General features: G+C 35.4%; 1 protein-coding gene across 1 annotated transcript; it reads right to left on the reverse strand.

The window, feature by feature from the left end:
• Window positions 1-998: 998 nt before the first annotated feature.
• On the reverse strand, window positions 999-1,730 carry LOC107633242 (uncharacterized). Its single transcript, XM_016336882.1, has one exon. It carries the CDS (start codon window positions 1,728-1,730, stop codon window positions 999-1,001), a length of 732 nt encoding a protein of 243 aa, XP_016192368.1.
• Between the last annotated feature and the right edge of the window lie 20,187 nt (window positions 1,731-21,917).

Raw genomic sequence — 21,917 nt, forward strand, 5'->3', positions numbered from 1 at the left:
GAAACGCTCGGACGAATGAAGTTCTTACTCATTAACTCCTCCAGCTGAGCTTTAAGTTCAGCCAGATCTAAAGGTGACATTCGGTAAGGTATAATTGAAATTGGTCCTACTCCAGGAACCAACTCAATTGCAAACTCGATTTCTCGAGAAGAAGGAAATTCAGGAATGTCGTTCAGAAACACTTAAGGGAATTCACATACAACCGGAATTTGTTCTAAGGTTTGCTCCTCACCTGACACATTTGCCGCCAACAGAACAACGCCCTCGCATTCACACCCACTACAGTTCACAACTACAGAGTTCAAATAATAATCCTTCGCCACCACCGGTCCTTCTGACCCTTCCGACATAAAATATAACTTCTTTTCAGAACAGTTTAACAAGACGCGGTTCTTGGACAACCAATCCAATCCCAAGATGAAGTCAAGACCGGTCATCGGCAGACAAATCAAATCATGGACAAAGTCTCGCTATTTAACTCGGTACGAAACTTGTGGACAACCTAACCTAGTCACAATGGCTTCGTGAGTGGCATTATGCACCTTCAAATCATAACCCAAGACTACTATTCTCAACCCTAATTCATTAGCCTTCTCAAACGCAATGAATGAATGTGTTGCTCCCGAATCAATTAAAGCATTTAAAACCTTACTAGCTACTTCACAGTTACCTCTAATCAATGTCTCGGATCCCTCGTCACCCACAGCAGATGTAGTGGACACTTGCCCTGGTTGTTATGCTCTCCCAACATCATATCTCTTCTTGTTCGGACAGTTCCAAGACAGATGCCTGGTTCCACCACAATAGTAGCATACACCTAGTCCAGCTCTGCACGGAGTGTTCGGATGATATGCCCCACATCTCCTACATGTCAAGTTATTCCGTGGAATCTGAGCTTGCTTTCCTTTCTCTCTTCCCTGATTGTTGTTATTATTGAATCTTCGAAAGTTATTCTGTCCCAGATGTTGGTGTGGGACATAACCGCCTGGCTTGAAATTCTATCCTCTAGGCACAAAGTTCCTCTGTTGATCTCTCCTAACAAAAGCTCGGTGATCACCCTTGTCCATTGTAGCCTTTCTCGCACAATCTTCCGTAACTCGGGTCTTGTTTACCAGTTCAGAGAAAACTCTGATCTCCATCGGGCCTACTGTACTCAGAATGTCACTCCGCAGACCACCTTCATATTTTATGCATTTCCATTCTTCAAAATCCCCCGGAGCACCCTGAAAAATCCTAGAGAACTGACACAATTTTTCAAATCGATTGGTGTACTCTGCCACTGACATAGGACCTTGCTTCAGCTGTAACAACTCAAGCTCTTTCGCCGTTCTTACTGAGTTTGGGAAATACTTCTTATGAAACTCTGATTGGAATACATTCCAAGGGATTGCAACATTATCTCGCTGTAGAAGGCATCGGGTCCCCTGCCACCAATACTGAGCTTCACCCATCAGCTGATAAGTAGCAAACTCAACACACTGATCTTCAAGTACTTGTTGTGCTTGTAAAGCTCGTTCTATCGCCTGAAACCAATTTTCAGCTTCTGTTGGATTTGTGGTTCCTCTAAAAGTTGGTGGTTTTATCTTCAGAAAAGTTGCTAAAGTCATCGGCCCATTTTCGCCATTACCCCCGTTTCCGTTATTAACTTGCTGACCAACGGCCTCAGCTGTTGCCTGCATAGCAGCCGCCATATTCTCCAGAGCATTTGTAAAGTTTACAGGGTCATTCATAGTTATTTCAGGTTCCGCATTAATATTCCGACCTCTGCCTCTACCGCGTTCGCGTCCACGAGTCATCATTTGGTTCCTGTTCACATCAAACAAATGATATTAAGGTGATCAGTCTCAATATCTCGAGTCTAATGCTTCAAAGTCCCAAATGCATGCCCATAAACAAGTATGCCTGACAATTAGATTTCTGTTAGTATAGAATTTTTATAAAAAATGTAATCGCGTTGTAAGTATAGTTTCTAAACCAACAGAGAATCCTTTCGTACAAAAGTTTGGTTGTCACAAGTAACAAAACCCAATAAAATTTATAACCGAAGTATTTAAACCTCGGGTCGTCTTCTCAAGGAATTGCAGGGAAGTATGATTTATTATTGGTTATGAGAAAAAGCGTATTTTTATTTGGGTTTTTTGAAATAAGGAACAAGTAATTTAAATGACAAGAAAAATAAATTAATAATTAGAAAATCTCTTAGCAAGGTATGAGAACTGGAAATCCTATCCTAGTTATCGTTATCAGGTGTGATGAGAATTGGATTTTGCTCCCACTTAGTTAACCCTTACTAAATAAAGGAAAGTCAAGTGGACTAATTAACTTGATTCCTCAAGTCCTAGTCAACTCCTATGGAAAGACTAGCTTTAGAGGGATCCAAATCAATCAGCAATTTCAATTTCTAATCAACTGCTGAGTTTGATAACTCAAGTGTCACCAATTACTCAGCCAAAGCCAAAAGGGAAGAAAATCTACTCGAATGAAAATAATTTCTATTAATTAGAAGCATCAATAATATAAATTAAAGAAAGCAATCATAAATCTGAAATACCTCAATATGTATTAATTAAGAAAATCAATCCTAACATGGAGTTCATAAACCAGATTGAAAAGATAAATAACAATTAAAGTAATAGAATAAATAAAAGTAGAAAATAAATTAAAGGAACATTGAACCTGTGATTGAAGAGAAGTAGCCTAATCATAATAGAAATCCTAAATCCTAATCCTAATCCTAAATCCTAAGAGAGAGGAGAGAGCCTCTCCCTCTAAAAGCTACATCTAAACCTAAAATTATGAATATGAAAGTTGTATGAATTTGTTTTTCTATGAATAGATTGATTCCCCCACTTTATAGCCTCTAATATGTGTTTTCTGGGCTGAAAACTGAGTCAAAAACAGCCCAGAAATCGCTAGGAATTTCTGGTATGTACAGGTTGTTGCAAAGTCACACGGAAACGTCGTCCACGCGTTAGGGGGATTGGGTTTTTGCCAGGTCATGCGTCCGCATGATTCACGCGTTTGTGTCACCTGTATTCGAGGCAGATATGGAAAATTATATATCGCTGTGAAGTCCCGGACATTAGCTTTCTAACGCAATTAGAACCGCGTCATTTGGACCTCTGTAGCTCAGGTTATGGTCGATTTAGTACCAAGAGGTCAGGCTGGACAGCTTTAGCAGTTCCTTTAGTTTCTTGTATTCCTTTCCACTTTTGCATGCTTCCTTTCCATCCTCTAAGCCATTCCTGCCCTGTAATCCCTGAAATCACTTAACGCACATATCACGGCATCAAATGGTAATAAGAGAGGATTAATATTAGCAAATATAAGGCCAAAGAAGCATGTTTTCAATCCTAGCACAAAATCAGGAAGGAAAAATGTAAACTCAGGAAATTCATATGAATAAGTGAGTAAAGGATTGATATAAACCACTCAATTGAGCATAAGATAAACCATAAAATAGTGGTTTATCAATCTCTCCACACTTAAACATTAGCATGTCCTCATGCTAATCTCAAGAGAAGCTATAAAGGAGTGAAGAGGAATGATAAAATGCATGAAATGCAACCTATCTATATGAATGCAACTATATGCTAAGATGTTTCTAGCTACTTGGTTAAAATAAACAAATCTTTTAAGAACAAATATGAACTGGATTTCACTAATTCAAATCACAAAATAAAGTACAAGTAAACTTGCAGAAGAAAATAGCTTATGAAAGCCAAGAACAAAGAATCGAGCATCGAACCCTCACCGGAAGTTTATACACTCTAATCACTCAAGTGTTTAAGGTTCGACTCTGTCAATTCTCTACTAACCTTGCTTTCTAAGGGGTTGCTCTTCATCTAACAATCAACAAAAATTTAACGCACAGATACACATATCAAGAGGTCTTTTAAGGGTTGTAATGGGATTAGGTTCAAGGTAGGATTGTATTTGGCCAAGTGGACTAAAATCTGAATCCTTAATTAACTTAAACTTTCCACCTAACTTTAGACAATCCATGTAATCATAATACCACATCTAACTATCCATTAACCATGTTTTCCACATATTCATGCATTCTAATTTCAAGTACAGTACATATGCATTGCTTTCACCACTTACTTTGGGGCATTTTGTCCCCTTTTATTTATTTGCTCTTTTTCTTTTCTTTTTTTTCTTTTCTTGTTTTCTTTTATTTTTTATTATATATATATATTTTTTTCTTTTGATTTTTTGTTTTTTTTCAATGCATACGATTAAATTATTGAATGCATGAACATGTCCTAAACATTTCTTTCACATTTTCATAAAGATATATAACACCCAATTCTTAAACCAAATGTTTCCAAATCTAACTTCTCCACACTTAAATCATGAACACTCTCACTAGTCTAAGCTAACCAAGGATTCAAATTAAGGACATTATTATTTTTCCGCTTAGAGTTAATGATGTGTTAAAGTAAAGAATAAAAGGGGTAAAATAGGCTCAAATTGGTTTGCAAAGGATAATGAAAGGTTAAGGCCATATGGGTATGTAAGCTTAGTGAAACAAGGCCTCAATCACATAAGTGCATGCATACATTAAACAATGGAAATATAGAATCAAGCAAGACAAAGATCACAATTTTAGAGAGAAAAACACACACCAAAAACAAAATATTGGTTGATAAAATGCAACTAATCAAATAGGCTCAAAATCTCATAGGTTTTGTGTTTTCGAGCTCTAAACCATGTTCCAGTATAATATTTCTTCAAAGAAATTTTTTGGAAAGTTTAATTCAAATTAGTGAAATGCTATAAAAAGTTTCATGAAAAAGAAAAATATTACTTTAACCAAGTGGTAAAATAGGCACAAAATCAAACAAATATGCAATCAAACATGCAAATGCAATAATGAACAAACAAAGAAAATAAAACATTGGTGTTGAGAAGGAAATAACGAACCCATGGAGATCGGTATCGACCTCCCCACACTTAAAGATTGCACCGTCCTCGGTGCATGCAGAGATGTACAAGTGGACGGGTGGCTCCGCAGCTAGTCCTCTTTTTGTTCCTTTCCTTACCGGTTGTTTGGGAGTAGCTTTCTCTTTACCCTTCTTGGTGGCCATCCTGAAAAGGGAAAAAGACAGTAACATGTAAAGCTAAGGGTTCGAGTAAGGGAGAGGATAGTATAGGTGATAATCAATGCACAGTAAAGAAGGATGTCGTTAACACATGGTCATGACTACATGTGAAAAGTTCATCCATGGAAATATCGCAAGTGCATGTGATGGCAATTAAATGCAAGATGTTTATTGGCATGCTGGAAAAGGCATGAGTAGCATAGATCAAGCATTAAATGCCCAATTTGATTATCAAGTCTCTTAAACTAACAATCTGTTTGTATCGACAATTATATTTAATCAATAAAATATAAAAAGGGGTTTTGTGAAAAACAGGCATCAGAGTAGTAGAATAGAGTAATATTAAAATAATGTACAATGCCATACGGGCTTTTTCACAAACACATAGCATGCATGGTAAAGATGTTATGGAAACTATTAAATTGAACATGCAAGCAACCCTTTAAGAAGTAATATTAATTGTCAAACAATTTCACAATAACTCACAATTAAATTTCTAACACCAATTAAAAGAATAAAAAGAAAAGAAAAGAAAGAAAAGGAAAACATATATAATGAAAGTAAAAAGAAAAAGAAGAAGAAAACATAAATAAAAATAATAATGGAAAAGTAAAGAGGGGAAGAAGAAAAGAAACAACCTTGATGATGACGATAAAGAAGGAGGGAGAAAGTAAAAAGGGAAAAAGAATAAAGAAGAAAGAAGGAAGAAGAAAAAAGAAGGGGGGAAAAGAAAAATTAGGATTTGGGGAAGAAAATATAAGATTTCTGGCACTGATCTGGATAGGCTTGCAACGCAGGCGACGCGGACGCGTGGGTCACATGATCGCGTGGTGTGTGATATTTTTCAGGCGACACGGACGCGTGGGTCACACGGTCGCGTGGCCTGATTTGTGCTATTGGTGCGAGTGTAGCCTCGCGTACGCACAACTTTCTGTTTCGTGCGCATATTGCCAAATTTTTGGGTGACGTGTGCGCGTGGGTAACGCGCACGCGTGAATGGCCTCTTTTTGTATACTGACGCGGACGCGTGGGGCACGCGTTCGCGTGGTAGGGCTGGTGCTTCCAGCACCATTCCAGCCCAACTCCATCATAACTCACTGCCATACACCTCTTTACGTCGATTTTGTAGGGCCACGGGGTCGCATGGGTGACGCATATGCGTGGGAGGCTCTTTTTCAAAATGACGCGGACGCGTAGGCCACGCGTTCGCGTGGGCGTGCTTGTTTTTTTTTTTTATGAACTATGCAGATTCAAATGCAGAACGCAGGTGAATATGCAGAAATTATGAATGAACACTAGTAAAAATAAAATAAGATTAAGAATAAAAAAGGAACGATTATACCATGGTGGGTTGTCTCCCACCTAGCACTTTTAGTTATAGTCCTTAAGTTGGACATTTGGTGAGCTCCTTGTCATGGTGGCTTGTGCTTGAACTCGTCTTGAAACTTTCACCAATGCTTGGACCTCCAATAAGCTCTATCAATACCAAGTGAATTCCTCAAGCCTTGATGGAGTTCTTCACAAGCTTTGAGCTCCCAAATTTGATCCTCATGTATGCCTGGATCCCAAATCTTGTTTTTACACCCGTCTTCAAGTGGATCATGATGATTCTATCTGAGTGGTTCAGCCTTAGAATTCTCATTTAGGCACCCAAACATCCTCCTAGACCCAATTAATTGAGAATTATGCCAACCCTTGCAATCAGGTCTTGAGCTTCCAACCATAACGAACCTAGGATGGTGTTGCCAACCACTAATCATCTCTCTCTTACTCTTAAAGCCACAAAGAGATCTAAGTTGCCCATCCGTCTTAAGCAAAGCATATTCAAGTGAGCTAATTAAGCTTAGAGATGAGAGATTTACCCACTTGAATGAAGGGATGGATGGTGATGGCTTTGGGGGAGAGGTCTCCAACAACCTTGGCAAGGTGATTTTCAGCTCCATTCCCTTGGGCTCCTCTTTGACAGCTTCCACCTCTTTGCAAGCTTCTTCAATATCAACCTCTTCCTCTTGGTAGCTTTTTTCCAATTCGATCTCTTCTTCATTGTTCACCAAGGGAATGGGAGGTTGTGCTTCTTCTTCTTTAATCTCCATGTCAGTCCAATGGGAGAGGATTCAAATGTAGATAATAATTCATCAATGATTGAATCCATCTCTTGATCATCCCCTTGAAAGTCTTCAACCATGATATGCTTTGGAGGTTGTACACCCTCCTCAACATCAAATTCAAACTCCTTAGAAGGGGGCTCTATGACTGGGCTTTCCCATGGACGTTCCGCATCTCCTAAGTCTTCGACCACTTCTTCCTCTTCAATGATTATAGCTTCCTCCAATTGTTCTAATACAAGGCCATGCTGCTCACTGTCCACCGGAGTTTCTAGTGTCTCCTTCATACTATGTTCTTCAGTAGATTCTCCACATGAAGCCATGGGGGTTCCTTGAGTGTCTGAACGTCAGGAGGCTAGTCGGTTTATCGCTTGCACCAGTTGATGAAGAGTTGCATGAAGTCGATCCGTTGTTTCCATAAGACGATCCTTCGTTTCTTGTTGCGCTCGGCTATTATAAGTAGGATCATAGTGCTCTTGGATTGATGGATATGGACATGGTGTATATTGAGGTGGTGGTTCTAAGTATGGCTCATAAGGTGGTTGGTATGGTGGATATGGGTTAGGGTCATATGGAGGTGTTTGGTTGTAGGGGGCTTGTGAGTATGGTGGTTCAAAGGTATGTTAGGGAGGCGGTTCATAAGCATATGGTGGGCCTTGTTGGTAACTACAAGGGGGTCCACCATATATCATCATCTTGGTACGCTCCCTGGAATGGCTCTTGACCATACTAATTTGGTGGAGGTGGTTTGTCACGAAAGGGTCCACCATAACTATTGTCTTGGTATACATCACAGAATGGTTGTTGGTTATAGCGCATTGGAGGGGGTTACTACCAAGAGGGTTGATGAAATCCTTGTGGCTGTTCCCATCTTTGATTCTTCCAACCTTGATGCCTATTTTCATTATAGTTTCCATTCCTTACAACAACATTGGAACCAAACTTAAAGCTAGAGGGGTGAGAATTCATAGTAGCTAAAGAAAATAAAAACAAAAAATAAAAAAAATTAATGAAAATAAACTCCTAAAACTAGAAACATTGACAACAATATAAGATAAAAATTTGAAAAAGGTTTAAATTTTGAAAAGGTTTGATTTTTAAAATTTTAAATTTAAATTTTGAAATTTAAATTTTGAATTTTGGAATTTAAATATTGAAATTTGAAATTTGATTTTGAAATAAGATAAGATAAGATTTTGAAAAAGATATGATTTTTGAAAAAGATTTGAATTTTAAAATTTAAAACTAAGATAAGATAAGATAAAAATTTTAAAATAAAAATCTGAATTTTTTTTTGTAATTTTGGAAAAAATCAATTAAAATAAAGAGAAAAGATATTTTTGAATTTAATGAGGAAAGAGAAAAATAATAAAACGATACCAAACTTAGAATTTTTAGATCAAAGCAAAGAAAACAAACAAGAAAAATATTTACAATAACGAATAATGAAGCACATGTTTGCAATTCCACAGCAACCACGCCATTTTGACGATTAGATTTTTGTCAGTATAGAATTTTTATAAAAAATGTAATCGCGTTGTAAGTATAGCTTCTAAACCAACAGAGAATCCTTTCGTACAAAAGTTTGGTTGTCACAAGTAACAAAACCCAATAAAATTTATAACCGAAGTATTTAAACCTCGGGTCGTCTTCTCAAGGAATTGCAGGGATATGATTTATTATTGGTTATGAGAAAAAGTGTATTTTTATTTGGGTTTTTTGAAATAAGGAACAAGTAATTTAAACGACAAGAAAAATAAATTAATAATTAGAAAATCTCTTGGCAAGGTATGAGAACTGGAAATCCTATCCTAGTTATCCATATCAGGTGTGATGAAAATTGGATTTTGCTCAAGTCCTAGTCAACTCCTATGGAAAGACTAGCTTTAGAGGGATCCAAATCAATCAACAATCCCAATTTCCAATCAATTGCTGAGTTTGATAACTCAAGTGTCACCAATTACTCAACCAAAGCCAAAAGGGAAGAAAATCTACTCGAATGAAAATAATTTGGATTAATTAGAAGCATCAATAATATAAATTAAAGAAAGCAATCATAAATCTGAAATACCTCAATATGTATTAATTAAGAAAATCAATCCTAACATGGAGTTCATAAACCAAATTGAAAAGATAAATAACAATTAAAGTAATAGAATAAATAAAAGTAGAAAATAAATTAAAGAAACATTGAACCTGTGATTGAAGAGAAGTAGCCTAATCATAATAGAAATCCTAAATCCTAATCCTAATCCTAAATCCTAAGAGAGAGGAGAGAGCCTCTCCCTCTAAAAGCTACATCTAAACCAAAAATTATGAATATGAAAGTTGTATGAATTATTTTTTTTTATGAATAGATTGATTCTTCCACTTTATAGCCTCTAATCTGTGTTTTCTGGGCCAAAAACTAGGTCAAAAATAGCCCAGAAATTGCTCTACGTATAGGTCGCTGCAAAGTCACGCGGAAGCGTCGTCCACGCGTTAGTGTGGATCGGGTTTTTGCCAGGTCACGCGTCCGCGTGATCCACGCGTTCGGGGAAGCTATGACAAATTATATATCGTTGCGAAGCTCCAGATGTTAGCTTTCCAACGCAACTAGAACCGCGTCATTTGGACCTTTGTAGCTCAAGTTATGATCGATTTAGTACCAAGATGTCAGGCTGGACAGCTTTAGCAGTTCCTTTAGTTTCTTGTATTCCTTTCCACTTTTGCATGCTTCCTTTCCATCCTCTAAGCCATTCCTGCCCTGTAATCCCTGAAGTCACTTAACACACATATCACGGCATCGAATGGTAATAAGAGAGGATTAATATTAGCAAATATAAGGCCAAAGAAGCATGTTTTTAATCATAGCACAAAATCAGGAAGGAAAAATGTAAACTCATGCAAATCATATGAATAAGTGAGTAAAGGATTGATATAAACCACTCAATTGAGCATAAGATAAACCATAAAATAGTGGTTTATCAATGTCATATATATATATATATTATCAAAGCAGTTCGTTCCTGTAGAGCCTGAGAGATGGACTGATTATGCTTTTGGGCATACTCTGTGTGTGTGTATCAATTAGATATCCTAATTAGCATATACACACACCCAGAGTATGCCCAAAAGCATAATCAGTCCATCCCTCAGGCTCTACAGGAACGAACTACTTTGATACCATAATGTAACACCCTACCACACAGAGCCTTAAGCTTAAGCCGTAAAGCAGAGGTGGCGAGGTATTACGACCTCTAAAAGAAGAGTTATATAAATATAGTTGAAAATAGTTTTATAACGAGGAGCCTTGAAGAATAAGCTAATCAAAAATCAAAAATAGAAAATCATATCACACTCGTACGTATGAGGATAAACAGAATGGACAAGGTCAAAGAAAGATGAAAATGTAATATACATATCAGAGTTCCAAAACACAGATATCAAGCTCCAGACTCGACCTGCGAAGCTAAGGCCGGCCAGAGTATATAATTATATATTTATATACAATCCAAAATAAAACTCCAATAAAATGTACACCTGTATCTCCAAGTCAATCTCTAAGAGGGACAAAATACAAAATACACATGTGGAGATTCTATAAACATATATACATAGCGTAAATACAAAATACAACATCCTAAAATAACCAAACTTCGCTTGCACAGGAAACTCCAAATGCTCAGTGAGGCCCCTCTCGACCTGCATCTGAAAAATAATAGAATATATATGGAATGAGAATCGGGGGTTTTCAATATGGTAAAGGTTCCCACATAGTTAATATAAAAGAACCCGAGAAAGTCAGAGGCATTCCTAGAACTCTGACACTCAGATTTCAGCTTAAAGATCCAACTAAACCAGCAAATTAGGTAAGTTATCTAAAGTATTCAAGTTCTAAATCTAACTTTAACTTAACACTTCACATTCTGTCTCCTCCAATCCTCCGAATCACCGGTGGGACAACCCCCCCCACCTCCACCAAGAGGGGTCTCTCAAAAAATATACACATATAATTCAAGCAAGGAAAACACAGATAGAGGAGCAATTACAGCAGGTAGAACAAATAGTAGATAAGCAGAGTTAAGCAGTTAAGCAAACCAAAACAATACACACTCAAACAAAACAAACAAATGCAAATGATGTATGCCTGTTCTACGGCTGATGAGTCTCATCTGTCGGTTATACAGCCAACCCGACATGTCCTGGTAGTTAACCATTAGACAGTCCCTATGTGCGTGCATCCCCAAGCTCAAAATAATATCTATGGACTCAAACTCCAAGCGCAATATTATAATATTTCATGGAGTCAAATTCCAAGCTTAATAAAATTCCATGGAGTCAAAATCCAAGCTCAAATATAATATTCAATATATATATGCATGCCCATGGGGGAACCCGGAGAGTTAAAGTGCCTGGTCATCTTGTGACAGAGGGTCAACAAATAGTCTCAATATCATCATCATTCATAAAAAATTCATACTCAAAACTTAATTCATTCCCTTCTAAGTAAATTAAACTCAAAACGTACTCGTTTTCTTAATAACTCAAACTCAAATCCTAAAATCCTTAAACCCAAATATTTCTAAATAACAACTTCAAACAAAACCTCCAATTTCCATAAAAACTTCGATAGCACCTCCTCTAAAACTCATACTTTTGCTACCCTTCAAGGGTCTCGACAACCAAACTAAGCACCTCTCAGTCATTCAAATCATTTTCGGTATCAAATTATTTCAACACCAAAATAATCCCAATATTAAATATTTTCTAAAAAAATATCAACCAACTCTAATAACAAACCATTCACAAAATCAAATCACATATCATATACCATTTTCACAATCCATCAATAATTCATTCAGTTCATTTCTATCTTAAGGTTTTCTAGCCTAAGTTTTCACATGACATTAAACATTAACTACGAGAAACCAAAACCATACCTTAGCCGATTCCTCTCTAAGCTTGAAACATCTCAAAAACCTCTCCTTTCACAAGCTCCTAGCCTCCAAACGTCAATTCTTCAAACCTAATTACTCGGATTTCGTTCCAATCAGCCCCAATTGAACTCCAAATCAACCAAAACACAATCTATTTCACACAATATCACTATAATCATCATAAAGTTCACTAATTCAATGATTCCCAAGGGTTTAACAATTTCTTACCTTATCCATAGATCTATTGGACAAAACCCAGTGATTATTCGCTGTTAGAGTTCACCTAAACCAACAAAATCATTCAATATCTCAATAACCAAAACCTAAAATCACGAGATTAGGGAGAGGAAGAATTGGAAGAGAAACACCAATTTCTTACCACTTTGTTCCAAAAGAATTGAAGAAAATTCCAAGACGAACACGTAGTCGCTGACGGCTCATCAATCAGAGCTTCGGATTGAAAGTTACGGACGACGGAAGTTAACGGTGGTGAGGGTTAGAGTTTTCACATAACTCACTCTCTTCCTCAACATATTTACGGAAATGAAAATGGGGATTGCTCATTTTATAGGTTTTATAGGTTGGGCTTTGGGCCGGTTTGGGCTCGGTCCAACCGGTTCGGCCTGTTGGCCCGATTTTGGGACAAAATCTTTAAAATTAGTGTCAAAATTTATATTCTAATATTTCTACTCCTTTAAATTATAAAAATTAATTTTCCTAATTCCTTTGAATAATAATTAATTTATTGGCTAATTATTTATTTATTTCGTGGGGTTTACAGGTATAATCCTTTTCTCCACGTGTTTCGCTTGCTTGCACAGCGGTCAAATGTACATGAGTTTAGTTTGGTCATTAGAGAGCGACTTGCTAATTAGCCATAATATAGTCTTCCAACTGCATCGCAGGTAGTAGCTATAATTGTTGGTAATGACGTTGAAACAATGATTCGTGGATGAGATATTAAGGTACAAACTTATGCTGATAGCCTACGAAGGATTCAAGAATTTGTTGGTTATTATGATCCACTGCAATATCCTCTTCTTTTTCATTTGGAGCTCATAGATGGGATATCAATACTCGAAGTCAAAGTGGTGGCAAAGTTTCATGTCGAAGCATATTATAGTTATATGCTCCAGGTACAAATCCCCATTACCTGTGCAGTATAGACTCCTGAAAATTCTGCTAAAAAATTGTTCAATGTATCTAACCTTTTTTCCAAAATCTTAAAATTTTGTAAATCCGCCTCAATGATCATTCCAGCATATTGCAAGCAGGGCAACTTCTACAATAATATGTTGTAGATAACTATGTGAATTTAAACCGAAAAGTTAAGATGGATTCGAACTAGACAAAAGAAATTACGGACTGAATTATACCAAGGCTTACAAGATGCCTTGCACACAGGAAAAACCAATGTAGGTAAATATTGTTGGATCTATTGGCTACTTCGTAAATCATTATGAATTATCCAAAATAATTATTAAAAATAACAATATTTCTCTCTATATTTGTCTTTAGAAAATGTTGAAAGAAAAAGAACAATATTACCATTGTCGTTCATTCGTAGCCGTCGAGACATGACCCAACAATATGAATATGGAATGGCTATTGTTCTTAAAGAGGCAAGCCAGATATTTTCCTCACAATGACATGCAATCCATCTTGGACTGAAATAAATTCAGAACTCAACCCAGTTCAAACTCCACAAGATTGTCCAAATCTAACAACTAGAATTTTTCGAGCCAAATTCGAACAGCTAAAAGAGGATGTAATTACTAAGGGTATCTTGGAAAAGGTGAAGAGTTATATTTATGTCACTGAGTTTTAAAAAAGAGGATTGCTTCATGTACATATGTTGCTAATCTTAGAAAACACTGACCAGTTAATTGACTCGGAGCATTATAATAGTTTGGTACGTGGAGAGATACCATCTAAAGAAGTAGAACCACACCTACATGATGCAGTGCTAAAACATATGATCCATGATCCTTGCAAAACACTTGATCAATCTTCACCCTGCATAAAAAATGGCCAATGTAAATAAAACTACCCAAAAGAGTTCACAGCAGAGACACGAAGAGGTGACAACTCATATCCGCAATATAAGCGACGATTTGACACTCCAGTACCGATTAACCAAAATGTAACCGTTGACAATAGATGGGTAGTTTCATACAACCCTTGGCTACTACTAAAGTATGTTTGCCATATTAATGTTGAGATATGTAGTAGCATCAAGAGTATAAAATATCTCTACAAGTATTGCTACAAGGGTCCAAACTGGATTGCAATGGAAGTTCACAAAGGTTCTCATGTTGACGAGGTCCAACAGTTTATTGATGCAAGATGGATCACCGCTCCAGAGGCATGTTGGAAAATATTTAAGTTTAACCTTTACCACATGTATCCATCTGTGGAAAGGTTACAAATTCATTTGCCAAATCAACATTAAGTGAGCTTCTATGATCACCAAACCATTCCTTAAATACTTAATGATCATTATTTCTCTAGAACAATGCTTACTGAATTCTTTTCCTTAAATTGTAAGGAGGAGCAACAATCTAGGCATCTTCTGTATAGAAAAATTCCAGAGTATTATACTTGGCACAACAAGGAAAAGGAATGGCATCGACACAAGACACAGAGGAGATCTATCGGTGGAATTTATATTGTATCACCTTCAGAAGGAGAAAATTTCTATTTGCGTATTCTATTATTTAATGGCAGAGGACCAACCAGTTGGGATAACTTGCTAATAGTGAATGGGGTCCAATATTCGTCCTTCAAGAAATCTGCTCAACACCGAGGATTGTTATAGAGTGACAATAGCATCCGTGCGTGTTTGGTTGAGGCTACTGTTTTACAATTGCCATGTGCTTTACGAAGGTTGTTTGCAACCATCTTAATATTTTGTGAGCCTACAGATATAAGAAGCTTATGGGATGAATTTTTTGCATATATGGTGGATGATTATCTGTCAACCAGCACTACAACAGCCTTATTGTTAATAAATTGGCTACACAAGGATATAAATGATATCCTCCTTCAGCACGGAAAACAGATTACACAATACGATTTGCCAGCTCTAACTCCTAAAACTGACAATGATAACTTGATACCCAAAGTTATCCAAGAAGAACTGTCCGTCGAAGTACCCAGGGAAGACCTGTGTTCCACAGAAAGATTGAACAATGACCAATCTAAAGCTTTCAAGTGCATTATGAATATAATTGATTGAAGATAAAGTGGATTGTTCTTTGTTGATGGGCCGGGAGGAGTAGGCAAAACATTTCTTTACAGAGCTATAATTGCAGAATTAAGAAATAAAGGTCATATTGTCTTGGTAATTGTATCATCAGGAATAGCTGCAACATTATTGCCTGGGGGTCGAGCAGCTCATTCTAGGTTTTAAGATCCCAATTAATGCAGAACCATCATCCATTTGCAACATAAGCAAACAATCAGATCTTTCAAAGCTGATTAGACAAATAATGACAATAATTTGGGATGAAGCACCAACGACAAATAAAGAATCGGTGCAATCATTATACCACACTTTGAGAGACATATTATCAAATGATATGCCATTTAGAGAAAAAGTGATGGTGATGGAAGGAGATTTCGGCCAAGTACTACCTGTCATGCTGAAAGGTAGTAAGTCACAAATGATTTTGGCTTCTATAGTTAAGTCTCATTTATGGGCTTCCACTCAAATTATCCATTTGCGACAAAATATGCGATATTCTAATGATCATGTTTTTCTGAGTATCTTATGCGCATTGGTGATGGAATTGAGCCTACCATACATGAAGATTTTGTATGAATACAAGCAAATATGGCAATTTCGTGGGAAAGTGAAACATCATTACACAAGTTAATAGAAGAAATATTTCCAAACTTATAATCTCATGTAGGACGCTTCTTACATGGTAGAAAGGGAAATATTGACGCCAAAAAATCACGACGTACAACAGCTTAATGATATAATTATCAACCAATTTCCAAGAGAAGAATGAAATTTAGTATCATTTGATGAGGTAGAAGGAGATGCTAATAATTTATATAAACAAGAATACCTTTAACACAATTTCTACAGGTGGGTTGCCACCTCATGTGTTCAAGGTAAAAAAAGGTGCACCTTTGATGTTATTGAGAAATATAGACCCTAAGGCCAGCTTATGCAATGGTACAAGATTAATATGTCATGGAACTTTTCAAAACATGTTGGATGTAAAAATTTTAACCAACCATCACTGTGGCAAAAGAGCTTTCTTGCCTCGGATAAAACACAAAACAACAGAGAATTCAGGACTACCTTTTATACTTATCAGGAAGCAATTTCCTGTAAGGTTGAGTTTTGAAATAACAATAAACAAATCACAAGGACAGACCATTCCTAAAGTAGGGATCTATCTCCCTAAACATGTGTTTATCCATGGCCAATTATATGTTGCTCTGTCTCGACGTGTTTCTCAGTCAACTGCAAAAGTTTTAGTCAAAGAAGGAAAGATAGATGGAATAAGTGGAGAATTTACCAAAAATGTGGTTTTCAAAGAAATATTGTTACCTTTACCACAAGTAATTTATGTTCTTAGTAAATGTGTGTGTAGTTACTTCTTGGTACAATTCAGTCTTTATATAATTTTAATCTTTAAATCTTTTTCATTGATATAGATATTTTTGTGTACAAACTTTAATTTATTAACGACTAATGACTTATATTATTTTAATAGATAAATTGATTTCAAAGGTGCTCATCAATATATGCCAAGAGATAAGGAAAACGAACTTGAATATCTGTTTTACACAACAGGTACGTAGTAATTATCATTAACTGAGATATACTAGAAATACATGAACAAATATCAACTACAGGAAGAAGGATTCCAAAGTCTCTGGAGTGCATGGAAAGATGAACAATCAATTGCATCAATTGAACCGATAGACAATAAAGTAATTTTTTTAATTAATTACTGTGAAAATTATATTAAATATACATACTTCTATTTCTATGTTAGTAATCATAATCATATATTATCTAATAGGTTCATCCCCTTCAAATTTATTCTATTGGTTGGGGAGGTACAGTTAAAATAGACAAGACTCAATTATGGAAGATGATAAAAAAGAAAATACTGCTCTAAAAAACATACAAGGTAATGCAATCATCGTAATCAGAATGTTATATATATGCCTATTATCTATCCCTTTCTATCTTCTCCTTCTCCTTCTCCTTCTCCTTCTCCTTCTTCTGCTTCTCCTTCTCCTTCTTCTTCTCAATTGAACCGATAGACAATAAAGTAATTTTTTTAATTAATTACTGTGAAAATTATATTAAATATACAAACTTCTATTTCTATGTTAGTAATCATAATCATATATTATCTAATAGGTTCATCCCCTTCAAATTTATTCTATTGGTTGGGGAGGTACAGTTAAAATAGACAAGACTCAATTATGGAAGATGATAAAAAAGAAAATACTGCTCTAAAAAACATACAAGGTAATGCAATCATCGTAATCAGAATGTTATATATATGCCTATTATCTATCCCTTTCTATCTTCTCCTTCTCCTTCTCCTTCTTCTGCTTCTCCTTCTCCTTCTCCTTCTCCTTCTCCTTCTCCTTCTCCTTCTCCTTCTCCTTCTCCTTCTTCTTCTTCTTCTTCTTCTTCTTCTTCTTCTCCTTCTGCTTCTTCTCCTTCTCCTTCTCCTTCTCCTTCTTCTGCTTCTCCTTCTTCTTCTTCTTCTTCTTCTTCTTCTTCTTCTTCTTCTTCTCCTTCTCCTTCTTCTCCTTCTCCTTCTCCTCCTTCTCCTCCTTCTTCTCCTCCTTCTTCTTCTCCTTCTCATTCTTCTCCTTCTCATTCTTCTCCTTCTTCTTCTTCTTCTTCTCCTTCTCCTTCTCCTTCTCCTTCTCATTCTTCTTCTATTTCTTCTTCTCCTTCTCCTTCTTCTCCTTCTCATTCTCATTCTTCTTCTTCTCCTTCTTCTCCTCCTCCTCCTCCTCCTCCTCCTCTTATTATATAAAGGGAAAAAGTTGATGCCTAAAATGTTAAAAGGTTGCTTTAAGATTGCAACAGAGATTGTTTTCCATGTTGAATAAGGTTGCAAAACATAAATTTATACCAGTGATAATAATTAAACTTTTTTCTTTTTCCAGTAACAAACTCACAAGAGCAAACCAACTCATGTTAGTAAAGAACAACATTGTAAGTACCTATCATTAGATTAATAAAATACACAAAATAGAGGTAATATGATATATTTGAATGCTCTACAGAGGGTTTAATGGCTTCTTTTGTTGTGCATGTGTAGGAAATTCAATGTCAAACAAGAAATTTCAATTTTACAGTTTTTATTATTTTTTTGTTAAATTGTCATTCAAATATAATGAAATTTGTATTAACATATGATATATTTATTAATTTCTAAATTTTGTAGTTCTTCAAGGCTCAAGAATTTATTGATAAGAAGATGTATGAGAAATTGTGAAAGATTTTTACTTGGTACAAATTTAGAAATTACTTTAGGTTTATCTTAACGTTTTTACTTATAGTTTTATCTATAATCCCCCCAAAAAAAAGACATAATTATTTTTCTTCTTTACACTTTTTGTAGGCACATGAAAGATTTTTCAAATACAAATCGTACTTTGGCTTACCACTTTAAAAAAAAGGCCTTTAAACAAAAATAAATATATATGACTTTTGAATATAGCTCATCTTTTATAAACTATCGTATTTTTATATTTATTTTTTTTACTTTGAGTTAGATAGAAGAAGATAAAATACTATTGTGATAACTATTTTATGAATTTTGTTATTTGTAGATAGGTGATATATGTTTATTTTAATTAAACACATTTTCATATTATCATTATTTGTAGATAAGTGATATATGTTTATTTTAATTTTATTATTTTCATATTATCATTAACTACTCTATTATATTATTCAAATTTAAAATTTCAAAATTTATTAAATTAATCAATTTTAAATACAATAGAAAAAGTGGATGAAACGTGCTTGTTAAGTCGCTAATTCCTTCTATTTAAAAATACAGTATATATCATAAATAAAAAATAATGGACAACTCTTTAAAAAAATGTTTCTTACAAAGAAATTTTTTTTCAAAACTACAACATCCAGAACAAGATAACGTCGTCGTCTTCATTTATTGGATATGTATTTGAAAAAACTTTAATACATAAATAGATAGTCATTCTTCATCTAAATTTTTTTTTCTTAAAATTAGGAGTAAGACTCAAATCGAGACTTCTAAATAAGGATGAAGAGACTATATTATTTAAGTTATTACTCATTGGCATTCTACATATATATTTGCTTAGATAAAAGCATTATAAAAATATGAAGAAGGATAACCAAGATTGCTAATGTTTATATGGACACATAACCAAGATCATGTCTTATGACATTAAATTAATATATTTTATATTTTTTGACAAAAAGATAAAAAATATTAGATAGAGAAATAAATTTTTTTATTTTTAAATAAATTACTATTTTTATTCAACAAAAAGTTTAAACCACTAAGAAATCTACCCATAAGAAATAAAATTGACGTTATATCCATAAAAATTGATTTTTGCTGACAAAATTATTTTAACGCTAAAAAATTATTTAAAATTTCTAAACTCCTTGTAATCTAATTTAATTTTAAATTCTAATTTATTCTACAACACCACTTTTCCAATCCCCAAAACCTACTATCATAGTTATCAAAATCAGATCGGACTGATCGGTTCGATCAAAAAATCGGTAAATCGATGGTCCAGTCGGTTCGGTTTGTTATTTAGACCGTTAATAATGAACGACAGTCAAACTCGCTGAAAACCGAATGGTTCAATACGAACCGGATACGGTCAAGCGCTAGGCTTGCGCCTCTACCAGTAGACCCACAACGTGTAGATCACCGTAGGAGTATCAACAAGTCATTTTGCCACCAAGCCAATTGGCTCTTTAATATGTGTAGCGTTTATAGTTATATATTATATAATCTCATTTGATGGGCAAAGACACAACTTTTTTGTTATATGCTTTGTATCTGCTCATAGTTATTATAGACACCTTATATATTACACACACACACACACACACACACACACACACACACACACACACACACACACACACACACACACACACACACACACACACACACACACACACACACACACACACACCAACCAGTAGACCCACAACATGTAGATCACCGTAGGAGTATCAACAAGTCATGCCACCAAGCCAATTGGCTCTTTAATATGCGTAGCGTTTATAGTTATATATTATATAATCTCATTTGATGGGCAAAGACACAACTTTTTTGTTATATGCTTTGTATCTGCTCATAGTTATTATAGACACCTTATATATTACACACACACACACACACACACACACACACATATTATGATTTATACATAATTTAATTAAATTAAATTTAAGTGAAGGCATATTTTTTGTTTTTTTTATATTTATATTTAATTATAACCTGGTCAATCGGTTCAACCTATGACCCACCGATTAAACTAGTAATCCAGTTGTATAACTGAGTCGATTACTGGTTCGGTTTTGATAACTATGCCTATTACCACCAAAATCCTTTCTACTAACCAAGGTTCTGAAAACTAGACCGGATCAACCGGTTCGACCAGATTAATTGAGAATCGGTCACCTGGCCGGTCTAGTTGACCTCCAGTGTAACACCCTATCAGGTAAAGCTTTACACCTAGGATGTAAAACAGAGGTGGCCAGGCGCTACAACCTCTAAAATAAAATATAAATCTGTATAATAGTCATAAGAATGTAGTATACTAGGAGCCTTGAAGAATAGGTAAAACAAAATCGCAAAATTAAAAGCGTAACACTCAGGAAAGAGATTACGTGCGTACGAAGTATATATATATATATATATATATATATATATATATAAGCAAGAGTAGAGGGTTAAGAATACAAAATATCAAGCTCCGAACTCAATGTCCGAAGCTAAAGCTGGCCAAAGAATAGTTACATATATATATATAATCCATAACCCAAAATACATAAAAGCAATCCTAGTTCTGCATAAACCTCTATGAGGTGCAAAAGCAAAACATATATACATAGGGAGAATCTATAAAACATATATATATATATATATATATAACAAAACAGAACAAAAGTATAAACCAAAAAGGCCCACTTCACTACAGAGAACTCCAGACACCTTGCGAGGTGCCTCTCGACCTGCATCTGAAAAATACAAACATCGTATGGGATGAGAACCGGGGGTTCTCAGTATAGTAAAGGTGCCATATACAAAAGATATATGGTCCTGGGAATGCCAGAGGCAATCCTAGAATGCCGACACTCAGATTATAAAACTTAGAGAGGTAAAACAGAAACCATAAATCAGGATGTTTCTTTAAGAATTTCTAGACTTAACTTATTCCTTAAATCTAACTAAAACTTAGCTAGAGCCCTAACTCTCTCTGTCTTTTCTCCGTTCCTCCATCTCCAGTGAAGTTGCAAAGACAAACAAGCAGACAATGGCAAGCACAGGTAGAACACAAGTAATACAGATAGCAAATAAAACACATAGCATATTATAGTCACTTAGGTAATCCCAATTAATGCACAAGCATGCAATTCAAACAACATGCATATGATGCATGCCTGTCCTATGGCTGATGAGTTTCATCTGTCGGTTATCAAGCCAACCCGACAAGTCCGGCTGCTAAACCCTGGACTGTCCCCCATCGCGCATCCCCAAGAGTCTATGCAT

Source organism: Arachis ipaensis, chromosome B3 (genome assembly GCF_059453495.1).
Source record: "Arachis ipaensis isolate K30076 ecotype BB chromosome B3, ASM5945349v1, whole genome shotgun sequence".
NCBI lineage: Eukaryota > Viridiplantae > Streptophyta > Magnoliopsida > Fabales > Fabaceae > Arachis > Arachis ipaensis.